The sequence below is a fragment of the Scleropages formosus genome, chromosome 13 (genome assembly GCF_900964775.1).
Source record: "Scleropages formosus chromosome 13, fSclFor1.1, whole genome shotgun sequence".
In the NCBI taxonomy this organism is placed as follows: Eukaryota; Metazoa; Chordata; class Actinopteri; order Osteoglossiformes; family Osteoglossidae; genus Scleropages; species Scleropages formosus.
The window spans coordinates 24,975,541-24,992,219 of NC_041818.1; the positions used below are offsets into that span (position 1 = coordinate 24,975,541).

Here is a 16,679-nt window from a genome sequence, read left to right on the forward strand (position 1 = left end):
AAGACTTGCACATATTATACAAATCAAATAACATTTGATTTGGTGTTTTTTTTTGCCCCTAAAGTACTGCCAGCACAATACTAGTCAATAGTTTGAGTACACGTTGAGGACAAACTGAGTGGAAGAGCGGAAGCAAGAAGGGTCCAACCCCTCTGAGAACCGTTGCGGAAGAGCTGGGAAGACATGGCAGCTCATTCTGTCATCGAACCAAGGGCCTTGTAGGGCAAAAAATGTCCAGCAAGTGGACTCACGCTATTGACTGGTACTATGCCCACGCATTGAGTAACGCTTTACATTTGATAGAAGTAACCCAGAAACATTGCTAGGCACCTAAAACCTTCTTCTCTCATTTTCACACCACTCATATTACATTTATTCATTTAGCTGAGGCTTTTCCCCACACTGACTTACAACAATACACTACTTACTTATTTAATCATTTATACAGCTGGTCATTTTTTACTGCATCAGTTCAGGGTAAGTACTTTACTCAAGAATACTACATAAGCAGGTGGAACTTAAACCTACAACCTTTGGATTCAAAGGCTTCGCTTCTAACTGCTACTCCACATGCTGCATGTATGCTACTCCTCATTCCCACACCAAAACCTTTTCTTCCCACTGAACCTATGTTTCCTTTCTCAGATGTACTAGAACTACACCCTTGTGAGATTTTACTGTCGCTGCCCTCCTATACATCATGGGCTTTCTACTGGGCAAAGAGTAAAAGGACCCGATGGAGTCGGCGGCAGAGAAACTAAGACGGGGGGTGGACGGCAGAAAGACGGTAGTATCCTTGTTACAGCGCTATGGCCACACGGTGTGTTTTAGTGACGCTGCCGTCAATATTGCGAATGACACCAATCGGAAGGACAAAACCGTTAACCACCCTGACCCCTGACCCCCCAGCGGTACTGTACAGGATCTTGTGTAGAAAAGTACCCAAATTAATTTCCCAGGACAGAAATTGACTGGATATTTCACATTTCGTTGCACGTCAGCATGATAATGGTATAAGAAAACTTTATGATTCAGTACTTTGCACTCTGTCACAGGAGGTAAAAAAAAAAAATACACCAGTATTTGTTCTAGTGCCTTAGTCATTAATAGCCTGCTGAGTTCCTTGTTTTATAGTTAGTCAGAAAATACCCCCCAGCTGATGTGGATTCACCAGTGACACTGATCCTTTCTGCTGTGTGATTCATTGATGCTCCACAGGAGAGAGTCCCCTATGAATTATGAAATATGCAGCCGTAAGGTATAAATAGCAGATTTCTTTTGGATTTCTAAATTTGTGCTGTGATGTTTACGGATGCTTTTGGTCCTCTTGGCCGATCAGCGTGTCTTTTTCCCCTCGTCCAGCTTTCTGCTCCTCGACATCCCCTCTTTCCATCCAACTTCTGCTCTGGGGGGGAGGGGGGCTACTCAAATTTAATGTCCGTTCTGGAAAGACAACGCAGTGGTATGAAGCGCTGCCGCCATTTAATATAGAGTACCATTTTAAAACAAGTTTATGATTGGCATTTGGTTGGTTAATGTCTATAAATCAGACAGGAAACATTTTGAGGCGTTTGTATTAGCAAGGGCGAGGTGGGTGGGGGACATGTCCCCGTCCCTAGTCCCAGTTCAGGTCATCTTTTTTCCTAAATATTTGTAAATGTCTCCTCTGAGTACTATTCCTAATATTTTTTGCCCCCCCCATTACTTGCCATGTTGTCGCAGCCTTTGGGTTGGGGATTTTTAATGAGGGACATTTAGTTTTTTTATGTATGACTTTACCCACTGATACCACAGTATAATTTTTACTGTATTAATTCAAGCTAAGTACTTTGATCAAGGGTAAAAGAGCAGGAGGTGTGCGTTAAAGGTAGGTCTTTTACGCATAAGCCACCAGCTCTAACTGCTACGCCACCTGCTGTCACACACCTAAAAGTCATGTCCTCATATTGTTCGCTTGTCCTCTTATAGTGTGTTTGTGTGTGTTCTCACGTGGATAAAAGATACTACTACTGCTCATCAGGAGTGTACGGTGGGTGCACTTTGCATTTTACTTACATTTCTTCGCAGGGGACAGTGAAGAAAAGCGTGGTGGGGGAAAGAAGGAGGAAAACATCACCGTTAGCAACAGCCCAGATAGCGATAGGCGTTAGCAACTCTGGTTACGACCTACAAGACGGTCAAGGGATCCACATCTCAATACATACAAGGCCTGATCCTTTCCTACACTCCAGCAAGAGCACTGCCCTCTTCCACCTCTGGCCGCTCGGTGCTCCAGAGCTCCAGAGGACCAAAATCGAAAGTGTGTAAGATCTCAGGTTTGGCCCTAGTGTGGTGGATTGCACTCCCTCTGTACCTCAGAGCTGCTGAATCCCTCTCAAGATTCAAGAAATGTCTCAAAACATATCTTTCAGACCCACTTCTCTGCTAATCTCTTGTCTGCTCCATAAATTTACGTCACATCATCTGTCTCAATCACCTCTGTATTTGCTCTCAATTCTATATCCGGCACCTTGTGTAACATGTGCCATCTGAAATAGCGGTACTGAAAAAACTGACTCCAACAGTCGCGTCTGCATATATAGCTTTTTGCCTGTTATGAAAGGCACTTTTGTTTGCTCTGGCGAGAAGCGTGTGTAAATGTAAACAAGGGCCGAAATAGACAGCTAAAGGTATGGGCTACACTTCAGGCGGTGAGGTAAAGGTTTGTTCGCCACAGTTCAGATGTTTGAAACTGTTGAGACTGAGAGCAACGGACATTAGCCACACTTCAGTTGTTGAACTAACTATTTCAGCAGCAGTCTAGACAAAGAGGAACAAACATGAGCAACAAGTCAGATAGAGGGCAAAGGACATTAGCGGCAGTAAACAAACTTTCGCTTACATTATATTTACTTTTATTCATTTAGCTGATGCTTTTCTCCAACTTAACTTTCTACAGTGGTTCACTCATATATGCAACCGGTTGGTTTTTCCTGGATCAATTCAGGGTAAGTACTTTGCTCCAGGGTATGACAGCAGCAGGTGGGATTTGAACCTGCACCCTTCAAGTCCAAAGGCAGCAGCACTAACCACTACACTTCCTGCTGCAAACTGCAACCCATCCAACAGATCTGTGTTCTATAGCCCCTGAAGCCCACTATGATAGGGGAGACCCTCACCTGCAGGTTTGGGGGACATCAGTACCAATGGGAGCTCCACACCCACATCGCTGTTGGGGTGAAGCAACAAGAGCAGGTGAGCTCAAAACCAGGCACACAATATGCTAAGCAGGCAGACAGCACTGTTTCACTGCACATCAATAATGGTTACCCACCTTGCTGTAAGGTCTCCCAGGAGCCTACGGAGGAAAAGGTCACAGATGAGTGGCAGTATGGCATTGACCTTCTTCGCAAAGTGTGACTGAGATGTGTTGAGTATTTATCGAATAAACAGGCAGTAAGGTTTAATCCGCAGCAATGCTGCATGATGGGAAGGCTATTTGCATCTCTTACCCGCCCCGGGAAATCGTGAGCGTGACCTTGATTTTGTAGGATACCAGGATTCCTAGGATCTCTTTGTCCATTCCAGGGCGTAAGCTGAGAAGGGGACAGAGTAACAGTGGAGAGGCACGTCCTCCTGAATTACCACTTCAGCAGAAAATCTAAAGTGCACAATTTTTCACTGTCTAATAACTGGTTCTGCAGGACAGTCACTTGGACATTATTTCTTTGAGTTCTATAAGCTTTTTTTCCGACTACGCCCTACAGGGTACTTAATTTACATTGCATATGTCTCCATTGCTAAGTGTTTACTGGAACACTTCCTCATTTATGATATTTAACCAAGCGCCACCTTGGGTTCAAGCTAACAATGCTCTGGTGAAACCCTCAGGTCTCGCCCCCATCACAGCCATTCCTGCTATCCTGCCCAAGGAGATGCGTTCCGTCTACCTACCCTGGACTGAGTTGACCTAAGCTGGCCAGCCGGGTACGCAATGGTGTGAGAATGGCTGTGAACTCACAGTGTAGTGGACGCCAGGTTTGTGTCCTCATCCTTCAGCTTGCCGTCGAGAGCCAGGCCACGTTTCTCTTTGTTGTTCGCTAGCAGGGGGGTTACTTGGTATGCTTTCTCAAACGTGGAGTTGCCATTCACTTGGTCCCTGTGCATATTTGCCGTGAGATTATAATTAGAGACTATAATTAATTGTACTAATCAATGATCCTATAATTAATATATAGTGATATGTGTATACTATTTATACTGTAATTGCACACTTTTTCCTAGGAGCTGTTGCATTTTCTCCCATTTATTCAGTTTATTGTTATGGAAATAGTTCTGCCTCTGAAATCTGTTCATCCCCCATTGGGCTTGAAAGCAGAAGCTTTTGGTCTCAAGCCCGTGTCCATCATCACTGCACCATCTGCTGCCCTGTGTTCAGCTCCGTTTGTGTTAAATTAGTGTTTTATTGCCCCTATTGAAATCCCACATTGCAGGCTGGTGATTTATAAACATTGCAGATGCGACCGGATTTGAGCTACTTACCCAAACTCTTCATTCAGGACGCACTTCGAGTATTTGTCAGCGGAGTACAGCATCACGTCTGTCATCTGATAAACTGTACATACGGAGATGCCGCCAGTTCCAGCAGAAGGCACACGTGTAATTCATCAAAGCGAGTTAAATTTTTTGTATGACAAATCTATCTGTCGTTTTTATCACTTGTGAGAAATGTCTTCAGTCCTCATCAAGATGCCACAGCATCAAAGGTTTGAAATGTAAATTCAGTACAAATAACCCTAAGAAAAATGCTGATGAGTGTGACTCTCGTGATTACGTTTCCTCTAAAATCCATCCATTGTCAATAACCCCTTGTCTGGTGCAGGGTCGTGGTGGTCCAGAGCCTATCCTAAAAGCTGAAGTCGTGAGGCAAGGTACACCCTGGACCAGACTCCAATCTGTTGCATGACTTCTTTTAAAATACTTCACCTTATTGTTACATACATACATGTACATTGACCTTGTTAACTGCCCTTATTTCACACTCACTGTTTATTATGATTTTCTTCACCACCATGCTGGTCTCGTTGTTGATTTTTACTCTGATGGTAATTGGGTCGCCGTGGTAGTAGATCTGGTGCGGAGGAACAGAAGAACAGCAGAGCCCTCCTATAATCAGCGTATAAACGTGCAGGAGGACAGCTTGTAATTCCGCGAATGACGATTTGCTTGAACTGTAATAGTTTCTCGTTACACAGGTGCAAGGGCCCGTGCCATATTTGCCCGTCGCTTACACCATCACACGAGCCACTGTATTATTTGTGTCGATATAGTTCCCCTTATGAGTAGATTCCCTGGACTGGCGCTCTTGGAGGTTCTCCCCACGTTAGCATTAGCGACCTAGCGCCAGGAAGTGACATGCGCTATGCAGTAACAACACAGTGTTAAATCAACTCCGAGGGGAGATGGCAGGGACTGTGTGAACTCTCCTAGCATAAATGTAGCAATTGTGTAATGTTGCTTCATGCCGACTGACTTTACTGTGCCTGACGTGTCCTGCGTAGCGACACGTGCGCTAAGCCATGAGGGGAACCAGCGTGACGCTAACGTACGTCCTTGTCCAGGGACGCCTCCAGGTGCACGGGCTTGTCCGTCAGCATGAACTGCTTGCAGATCTCGGCCTTGGGCCCGGCGCCCCTCTGGTCCGGAGCGTACTGGATCTTGCGAATGATCAAGCGGCAGGTGTCCCTGTAGTGAACGAAGAGCGAGAGTCGGAACGACAACTGAACAGCCCTAGCTCAGGAGTCAGGCCTGAGCGCAAGCTGAAGCACTTGCCAAGAAGGGGCCAACAGACATTTTGAACATCTTTACATGTGTAAAACGGGTTGGCACAGCAGTGAAGGAGTGAACGGAGCTTTAGCGGTCTATGGAGAGACTTGTAGATGCTGGGCATGGTGCAACGATGAGCTGCTGGTTCTCGCCCGGCACATCCTCGGCTGTTGGAGGGATTGTTGAATTTCATACGGAACACTTGTCTTTCTGGCTTCTACTGAGTTCATTGCCCACCCCCCTCTGAGTCTATAAACTCTTCCCCATGTGATCGCAGTGAGCAGTCTTAGAAGACGCACGTACTTCTTCTCGACCTTCTCTTCAGGGTTGTCTCTTTCGTGGGCGATGAACGCCTTCGCCTCAAAGTCCACGCCACAGGGCTGTTAGGACAGAAGGACGAGCTGTCGGTTTCCATCTCCCGGGAGCAAGAGGAATACGGCCGTGTGAGCGATGAAGTTGCTCCCGAGACCTGGGGATAGAGGGGTGGGTACGTACCTTCCCAGCATCCTCCGGTCCCGGCAGCATGGAGACGGAGCAGGGCAAGTTGTTCGGAAGCTGTAAATGAGAGAAAGGCAGATTTATCACTGTTACTGGCACCTAGAGGTACATGTGGATATGATTTTACAGGCTGGACAATATCTGACATGACAAGGCAGAGTAGAGTTTCTGAGAAGCAGATGGAGGAGGAAGGAGAGAGAGAATCGGAGGAAGACGCGAGGTACCTTGAAGGTGAAAGGATAGCCTTGTTCCCCAGTCTTCTTCAACAGCATTTCCTGCAGTGGGGTGTTGGGAGGCTTGGGGTCATTCGTTGGGGGGTAGATTTGATTGCACTGGATCCAGATGTCTTTTCGGAAGGAAAGGCCGATGACATCCAGATCGTCGCGCCCGTAACGGAAAGCGCAGGCCAGCTGCACCCACACTAGAGAGGGTCACCAGAGATGGAGGGTCAGCAGGAGGTCATAGCAGGTTCTACATCTCGTTTGCAAAACCCATATTGGCCAGTAGGTGGCAGAGACATGAAGAACCTGGAACTGCGAGAGTAAAGTTTGCCTCCCGCAAGAGGAAGTAAATATAATTAAATAGTAAATGTAATTAATAAATGTTTCTAATTTCAAACAGAAATGTGTGCTAAGTTGTGTGTGGACAGAGTTGTACCTTTTCTGCCATTAAGCTCTGCGGGGTCCACCTTGATCACACCATCTGTTGGAGGAAGAGAAAGGAGAGCGATGGTCCGTGACTCATGTGGACACCCCCCGTCCCCTCCCCACCGCCTTTCAGAGCAATTGTTTAAAAAAGCTACAAGTACAATTATGCAGTGTCCTTTTCCAGCATGTGTCCAGTTTGGGGGCCTAGAGTGTGAAAGCAATACTGATGCTATAGAACGTTGGAAGACAAGCGACTAAATCCAGATGCAGAATTAAAATCGTGTTTTACATAAAACCGAAACCACCTAACCTCTTCGAGGAAACAGCTGAAGAGATTACACTATTGAGAGAAATGAATGAAGTAAATTATAGTAAATTTCTCTGAGTTCCCTGCACTGAATTGGGGAACACAGCTGGGTTATTTCCCAGTAACTTATAAAATGGTCCTGAAAAGCAATTATACAGTCACTATGAGTTCTTGGACCTGGTGGGGATTTATAACTGAGTCCGGCACTTTATCTATCAATATATGGTGCAATAGGTGCAATGTCTATGGAAAAATAATGTGGGGAAGTGTGAGAGGAGCAGCAAGGACTCACCAACATCGTCCATGGTCTCAATATGGTCCACGAAATCCCTCCTACCCAGGTAGAGGGAGAGCTGCGAGAGGAAGAGGAAGCAGGAGGAAGCAAGCGTCACACAGAGGTGTGTTGCATCATCACACACTGCTGGTGTTGGGTGTGACAGCACTGAAACAACTTTATTTTGTTTTGCAAGAATACCAGTGAACCTGGCACTGATACCACAAGGTTGCTGGTTTAAATCTCTGCAGAACTGGGCTTGACTCTGTACTATAAATACAACCATTTTAATTATCTCAACTGTATGTGGTGGTACGGGGGCACAGCAAGTAGTGCTGCTGTCTCACAGTGCCTGGCTGGTGTGAGAGGATATGGGTTCGATCCCTGCTCAGTCTGTGTGGAGTTTGCATGTTCTCCCCGTGTCTGTGTGGGTTTCCTCTGGGTGCTCTGGTTTACTCCCACACTCCGAAGACATGCTGTTCAGGTTTGTCCATAGTGTGTGAGTGACAGAGTGTGTTCCAGTGATGTATGGATGAGTGACCCAGTGTAGGTAGTGTATCTAGCAGTGTAAGTCACCGTGGTGAATAAGGTTTGTGGGCTGATAACACTACATAGAGTTCATTGGAAGTTGCTTTGGAGAAAAGCATCTCATAAATAAATGTGTCTATTAGTGTTATTGCTGATCAAGCAGTTATCAATATGATCATTAGGAAATGGTGAGTCGTCAGGGCAGAGTGCCGTTGTCGAAGTAAAGGTGTCTATAGGTCTCACCGTGCCGTTGGCGGTGGTTTTCTTGAAGACCCTGCAGAGAGAGCAGAGAGACTGTCAGTGTTTGAACATCTGTGCCTCACTGGGATCTACTGGCAGGTGGGCGAGGTATTTGCCAACCAGCTTGTCAGTCAAATGTCACTTATTGTTGCACATTTTGTATTTTCTGCTGTAAGGCAGAAAGTGCTGTGACGTCCCAGGGTTGAAATCGATTTGTCAGCATGGGAAAATCTGGAAATCATTCCGTCACCCCTGCAGAAAGAAATCAATGATAGGGCCGAGCAGGATTGACCATGGTTCTATAAACTCCCCCCTTACAGTAAAGCCGACAGAAGCAGAGACTCCACATTCCCTTCGGTCGCATCCAACTGAGAGCTCCTTCAGCCACTCGCTGTGGTTTATCCGCTCGCAGCGCCGATTACAGCACACTCGGCACCAGCGCACTAATTGACCGTGACAGTCTCCCTGTCACCACGGTTTACTGTTAACCAGGGAGGTTTTATGGCTCTCATGCTCATGTTTTGCTCGTTTATTAATGACCTAGCCCAGCAACTGTTCTCCAACCATGCTGGCCAATGCACGATGACCCGATGAACACTACAGCGATAGCAGAGCGTGTCCCTTTGCCCCGAGGATAACCCAACACAAGCGCTCATGGTTGACGAACCATGTTGTTTATGGGATCAAAGCGGCCCAGACGGCTTCACGCCAAAGACTGTAACAGTGTGAGTTGGCAAAAACAAGGTTATTTTATGCAATATGTATATAGATTTTAGGGATAGGCTCCAGAGCACTGCGACTCTGCATTGAGGTTCCAGTTACTGATGATGGATGGATGGATGGATATGTGTACAGATTCCTACATTTAATTTTTCAATTTTTCACTGATTGCAAATGTATTTAAAAGCCTTGCAAAGCTGAATTCAGCCCATTTCACTGATGGATAAATATTTCAGTGCTTGTAATATTTTTTTAACTAGTTTAGCCTTTGACCTGATATTGGCAACTGGACCCGGTCTCAAGATGCAGAAGAGCCCTGGCAATTCCTGTCCTGTTGGCCATGCTTTTGTTGTGTCGTGTTTGCCTGCTCCGATTAGCTAAGCTTGCTGCAGTTAAGCTTTCTGCACTATCTTCTGAAGTGCTCTGTACTACTCCTAATCCAGCCAATCCGCCGGGATGTGCGGAGGATTTGCGGCTATCCTATAATCCAGGGGCCTCTCCTGCCAGGGGAGCTGCTGTCGGGTCTCCAGCAGCAGGTAATATGAGCAGCGTTCTCGCAACTGTGCTTTAAAAGCAAATAGAAAGGAATTTCTGCCGAGCCTTTCCAACAAGGGGTAACGGGACGGATGTCAGATTTTCCGACCCTGACCGAATGTTTTTCCTCCGTCTTTATATATCTCTGGAAACGTTTTGCTGCAGTCCGTTACAATAACTTTAAAAAGTCTTGCGTGAAAGTGGTGGAGACGTGGTTCGGTAAGCTCGTCTGGGGACGCTGACGTGTGGGCACAGTCACGTTTGAGGCTGAAAATACACGCGCGATTAGACATTGGTAAACTGCCCCTTTTCCAGATGTCTCCATCTCTCGAGGAGGAGCTTGTCTAGTGAACTCTGCTCTTTACTGCATGTTAATGAAGTAAGAACCAGGGTTCGACTTACTTGGCCATTTCTGTGCTGGACGAGCGGGAGCTTCCTGCAAAAAGGAAGAAGAGACGTGAAGTGACCAGTAGAGGGCAGTGTCACTGGGGACTCCCTCAAGAGGGCAACCCAGCCAAAGCACCAAAAATATCATCTATCTGACAGAGAAAGAGGTCCAAACCCAGTGCTGGTCCTTCACTGGATTTTGGTGTTTTCGGTCTCCAATGTAGAGAAGCTGGCAACCAGAGGGACCTAAAATAGCCCTCAAGCCCAGTTCAGATCTAAGCAGGGATGAAACACTGGAGGGCTAATCTGGGCGGAGTAGATTAGCGTAGTAACGGAGCGTCTGCTAAACCCAGCTCGCGAGCTTCGATGGGGATTAGTTCTTCTGATCTCTGCAGAATCACCCGAACATCTCGAAACATTGTGGAGCATGGTGCCGCTAGCAGTTGGGGAGAACAGGTGACCTTTGGAGTGCAGGGGGGGTCTGAAGCCCACTGATGTCATCCCCTTTGGCTTGTTACCATACCCAGCTTGCCATAGACCCCCCACAAGGTATTTTCCTCCTCTTGTACCCACCATAAAAGTTCTCCCCTCTCCTTCACTGTCGCTTGTCTCTCCCCACACTTGTTTTTAACTGTGCATTGTCGCTATTAATAATCCCGCTTGCTGCATGCCATTCTGTATTTCTGCACCCTCCTGCGTGAAGCACGGCGAGGAGACGCGTTCGTGGGGCGGCGGCACAAAATATATACGATCTCCGGGGTCAGCAGAAATTGGTCGTAAGTGGTTTCTCCTTGGCTGCAGATATTTCATCATGTCAGTTTCACTGATGTTCGTTCCCAGGGGTCCTAACTTCATCTGGCTGCATATCCTTTCGCTTAATTCCGTTTCAAACATAAAAGACCGGCACAGTATTTAATATAATAAACAGGCGCTGGAGTTTCGCATTATTTAAATGTGCCCTTTACAAGGCCGGACCATTTTTGAGGCCCAGAGACTCTTTTTCCTTATTATAGTATGATGGTCCTGCAGCAGGTGGCCCCGGTCACCTTTTTATTGCTGAGGAGAATAAATTTGGTGCATGAGGTGGAAGTCATACTCCATACCCGTGTTCCACACACCAGTCGATGGGGGCAGCAAAGCAGCTTCAGCACATCATGATACGGCAGGTTAACTCGCAGGGTCATGAGAATGAGCGGATGCGGTTGTTCTGTGACGGAACCGAGGTCCGTCACTCTGTCGTTGTCCGGCTGAACATTCATATCTGCGAAATCAGGGTAACGGAGGCAAGGGGATGGAGCCGGGCTTTGGGATGCAGCCAAGCCACGCGAGGCAGCGGCGAGCCTTTGCTGCGGTGCGAAAGCGGAGTCAGCGTCCACCGCCTCTGTGCCGCCGTGCCCCCTCGTGTGCGGCTTGGGGTCCTACATACACAGCGGAGTCAGAATGTCTCTCTGGACCGCTGCCGCACCCCCCCCATCCCAAGTCAGTTTTAGAAACAGCGGTTACTGACTGCCCAACTGTTGGCACGCTGGGTTTTCAGCGGTTGCATTGTATTTGTGTGTGTGTGTGTGTGTGTACGAGAGAGAGAATTTAGGGAGAGGAAGCAGAGGAAACGTTACTGTTGCTGCAATCCAGGTCGCTAGACAACACCACACACACACTGATGGTGTCATTAATGTGCCGGCTGCAGCCCCTGAGCGAGGTACACCGGTCGGTCTGTCTGAAGCACCGTGTCTGGCTGCTGCTGTCCACACAGATGCCACCCCGGCCATGGCCCCCCGCACCCCGCCACCATCGATCGGGACCACAGTGTCACAAACACAAAGAGAGGGACTAGTTCTTACCTCTGCGTCTGAGCGCTTGGGTCTCCTTCTCAGCAACCCCCCCTGTGCAGCGTGAGCCGTGTGTGGTCTCAGGGTGCAGTCGCAAGTCTGGGTCGCGAATCCACCGGCTCTGCTTTTATACTCGCACCTCTGGCACCCCTCCCCGCGTCACACCCGGACCATCAATGCAGGCTGTTTTTGCCCCCCGCAATCCTATTTACCCATTAGCTGTCTGCTTTTTAGGGTTACAATGTGGTTAAAAATAAAAGCGGTGTAGGATTTAGGGGGGGGATTAGGCTTCTTGCAATGGAAGTGTGTGTGTGAGTGTGTGTCTGAATTAGTGGGTGTATGTAGAGGGGAGCCAGGCACAAGGGGGGGGTGCAGACAAAGTGATATTGGGATGAACAGGGTGGAATACTGTTGTATTGTTCAGTCCAGTTCTGCAGCTGTGTTGCCATTTATCATCTCCAGCTGGGGTGAGTGGGTTGCAGGACCTGCCCCTGGCCAAGCTGTGACCCCCCCCCCTGACAAGGTGAGCACCACCTCGCTGGACTTTATCCAGACAAGTGCAGGACTGAGAGGAGAACCAGCAGGGCAAATCTTTGGGGCACTGGGGTTCCTCTGTCACCAGCTGCCCAGCACAGCATTACATTTACATTTATTTATTTAGCAGACACTTTTCTCCAAAGTGAGTTCCAATGGACTCTATGTAGTGTCATCAGCTCATACACCTTATTCACCGCAGTGACTTACACTGCTAGATACACTACTTACACTGGGTCACTCATCCATACATCAGTGGAACACACTCTCTCTGTGTTACTCATACACTATGGGGAACCTGAACAGCATGTCTTTGGAGTGTGGGAGGAAACCAGAGCACCCAGAGGAAACCCACACAGACATGGGGAGAACATGCAAATTCCACACAGACTGAGCGGGGATCGAACCCATATCCTCTCACACCACCCAACATAGCAACGCTACTCGCTGTGCCAACATGCATCTAGTGTCCGTGTGTCACTAAACTGGGCCCTGATCAGTGTCATTGTTTACACACCTGTGCATTGTACCCATGGCATGTTACTGAACACATGGAAATTTTACTTTTAAACTCTGCATCTATTCATTTTTTCATTTTGCCCAAAGCACACTACAGTGTGAGATTTGTACACTGAGCAACTTCAAACTGTAAACCCATTTATACAGCAGGGTCATTTTTTACTGCACCAATACAGGGTAAGTACCTTGATCAAGAGTGTTACACCCAGAGAAGGATTTGAACCGTAGTCCTTCGACCGGAATGCGATGGTTCGTACTGTTAATTACCTGCTGACTTTCATAACCTTGAATAATGTATTTAATTACATTTAGGTTCAATGCTTTTTGTTTGTCAGCTGTATAGCGGTCGTACCGTGGTGCTGCCAGACCCTGGCAACCCTTGCTGGATCCACTACTCTGAACAAAAAAATCGCCGAAAACGACCACCTTTTAGTCGTAAAGTACATCAGGAAGGCTACATATTCTGGTAAGAGGAGGTGTGAGAGGCAGGATCGGCGATGCACTGAGAGCAGAGAACTGCGACCTCCCCACCCGCCGTGGGTGCAAACGGACCTCCGTACGTCACCTCCGACCGCAGGTCTGCTGCGTTTGCATGACTCCCATTTACAAATACAGTTGGAGTTCCCCCGGTCAGGCTGCGGAGAGGGGCGAAAGCACATCGAGTCGAACCTGTGCAGCTGCGCCTGGTCATGCATCGGTGCACACACCACTCAATTCTGCTCTGACTCCATCCATCTGTGTCACACGCGGTCACACTCAAACTAGGCACACGATAGAATCGGTGTATTTAATTAGTATATATATTTAGTAGAGCAACTACACTTAATATGTGATGTTCTTAAGCACTTCTGTCACTAAGCACATTCTTTAGCTTTCAGTTTAAGCTGCACTTTTCACGTGGGTATTCGTCTTCCATGTATCTGACATGAGCACTAAATCCCCATAATTACTAAGCGGTATCAGTTTAAACCTCTCAGCCTTTTCTCCTGAAATGCCGTGGGCCACCTTTCTGTACAGTTTGCGGCCCATCTCGGCAGACTCGGATCACGATTGTAAAGACCTTTGACTTGCTCTAATCCCCTTAGCGCTAAGCTCTCTCCTAAATAGAAGAGCAGAAACTCCATACAGGGACTGAATAAATAGTTGCAGTTGATTTCGATTTGCTGGGATGATTAGCCTTCACTATCATGCCCACTGCTGCCAAAGCACTCCTTGGTGCTGGTATGGATGTACCAAGGGAAGATGGAAACTACATTTCCCAGGAGTCTCTTTGGCACTGTTACTTTACCATTATTGCTAATTAATCAACTAGCAGCTGCAAGTACCTTTGGTATAAAGGAGAACAGTCGTGGGGAGTGTGTGGTGGTGCAGTGGGTTTGGTCTGTGCCTGCTCTCTGGTGGGTCTGGGGTTCGAGTCCCACTCGGGGTGCCTTGTGACGGACTGGTGTCCTGTCCTTGGTGTGTCCCCTCTCCCACGCCCTGTGTTGCCGGGCTAGGCTCCAGCTTGCCGAGACACGTGGTTTCAGACTATGTGTTCGTGAGAATAGTCTGTGCGATCTGAACCTGCAGCCTTTTCCCAAACTGATACTTTCCTTGGGTGGAGTCAAGCCCTTCTCACCCCCCCACCATGCCTCTGTTGCCATGGAGATGCTAACATTAACAGTTTTGGTAGATTTCCTGGGCAATCTGACAATGCAACACGTGGACCAGAGCTCGAAGGTCTTCTTCAATGACCTCGGTGACTTTTGGGATTTGATACCCAAGAATGCGGAGAAAAAACATGCAGGAGGGGATTTGCTAGCTGAAACCTCTGATGAGCTCACTCAGGATCAAATACTGCTTTTACCTCACATGATAAAGATGTCCCACCAAAAGCAAAAGTACAAACTGTGTGCTCTCTTCATGACGTCAGATGTATCTCGCTGCTCCCACATCGTTCCCACAAAATTTACAGAGAATGACCCTGTGGCCTCAGAGCTCACGTTTTTTCCGGAAACTCCAACGCTGGGACCACGTGTGTGCTATGGAGATGGAACCGCCGACCGTGTGGAAATGCATCTGTGGCCATAAGAGCTTGTCAGTTCCGAAAGTGCCCTCTTCACACTGCAGCGCGTGTCCTGCGCAAGGTTCAGACACCTTTCTCTTCTAGCCCTTTCTGAGGTCCGCTCATCCAGGGCTGGGATGCCATCACGCTGCCAGATGTAGGGTATCTGGTAAAGCACTATTGCTAAGGGTGCAAATCGTGCACATGAAGTTCCTGAGATGGTTTTATCGTTGAGCTGAACACCACATTTCCAGACGCTCTGCAGTTTGATGCGATTCACTTAGCATGTTCGCAGCCCTTCCGTAGGGGTGCTCGCATAACTCTAACCCTCATGTCCGCACTCGCATCTTCATGCTGCTGTCAGAGACTCTCCACTGGGATCACACGTCATGCGAGCTTTCCCAGGGTTCACGTGAGGCCACCCGTGTGTACTCTCCGCATGTGACGTAAGGAACCCTTGATCCGACATTGTTAGCACCGGGCAGTTGACCTCGCTGCGCAGCAGCTTTTCCATATCGCTGCTCAATTTGGTCCCACCTGGTTTATGGCCATCGAGGGATTTGCATGTGATGCGACTTCGGCTCGGTTTCATCTGGGGTCACCTTCACGTACTTTGCGTACGTGACACACACAAGCTGGGCTTGTTGAGCAGGGCCCGGGAGCCACCGAGAAGGTCGCCCATGTGGCTGTGTTACAGGTGTGGTGTCATCCTTACTGCATGATAACCATCAACGGGGCTGTAAATGTAAGTACAGGAACCCTTAGTACAAAAGTAGCACAGCAGAGGAGTAATAGCCACTAATAGCCACGAGGTTGCACCATCTTGCTGTGGTACGATTAAGAAGGAACTCTGTTAGAATTTCTTAAAGTTCTTATTTTATAATAATTTGGTTTACTAGGGAGTGGCATGGGGGAGCAGCTGGTAGCACTTGTGCCTCGCCGTCCCGGGGCTTCGTGTTCAGATGTGGGATGGAATCCAGCTTTGAGTGTTAGTGAGTTTGCACGTTCTCCGTGTGTTCGCATGTGTTCCTCTATGAGTGCTCTGGTTTCCTCCCACAGTCCAAAGACATGTGTTTCAGGTGAATTGGGGACTTTACGTTGCCCTTTGCCTGTGTGATTGCCCTGTGACTCGTGTCCCATGCAGGGTGGACCTCACACACGATGCTTCTGGAATAGGCTCTGCGCCACCATGACCCTACACTGAACATGTCTTTATTGAGAATGGATGGATGTTTTTTATTCTTTGGTATCCAAAGTGACTGAACCCACTTTTTGCCATTTCTCCTGTTTACACACACATTTTCTTTTTTCTCAGGCAATTCAGCCGAGGCACCAAGCTAGCGGGTACAATGGCAGCTGCGTTCCGGGGGCTGGAGCGTGTGAGAACTCCAAGCCCTCACGTGTTTTCTGTGATTCCGTTCACTGTGCCTCCCCATCCGTGAGCAGCAAACCGTGGAAAACGAAAACACGCAAGGGTGTGGTGAATAAAGCCGCCCGCTAAGCGTAGGAGACGGTGCCACTGATGTGTGCCACAGGGTACGAGCCTGTCGACGGCGTGTGGCTCAGAAGGTCATGCTCCTTTATCTGCAATGGAGCTGGAAGGATGCGGCCCTCGCGAGGCCTAGGGGGCCAGTCTCACCAGAGAGGAAAATCACTGGCACTCTCAGGGAGTGTAAGGCATCGACCCCAACTGAGTAAACACACTCACAGCATTCTGTTCGGGAGGGGAATGCAGTGCTCGGTTCAGGGGAGGGTACTGGGGTTTCGTGTGTGTATGTGTGTGTGTGCGAGTGTGTGCGTTACTGGTGGGGGG

General features: G+C 48.1%; 1 protein-coding gene across 1 annotated transcript; it reads right to left on the reverse strand.

Moving 5' to 3' along the window:
* Window positions 1-1,097: 1,097 nt before the first annotated feature.
* Window positions 1,098-11,199, reverse strand: arr3b (arrestin 3b, retinal (X-arrestin)). Its single transcript, XM_029257181.1, has 16 exons — window positions 11,044-11,199; window positions 8,303-8,353; window positions 7,550-7,610; window positions 6,961-7,005; window positions 6,528-6,724; window positions 6,301-6,360; window positions 6,109-6,185; window positions 5,589-5,724; window positions 5,026-5,110; window positions 4,522-4,594; window positions 4,001-4,138; window positions 3,492-3,575; window positions 3,314-3,337; window positions 3,159-3,208; window positions 2,056-2,059; window positions 1,098-1,443 (listed from the first exon to the last, which is right to left on the reverse strand). The coding sequence occupies exons 1-16, from the start codon at window positions 11,197-11,199 to the stop codon at window positions 1,422-1,424; spliced, it is 1,263 nt and encodes a 420-aa protein (XP_029113014.1). The 3' UTR covers window positions 1,098-1,421.
* Window positions 11,200-16,679: the final 5,480 nt, after the last annotated feature.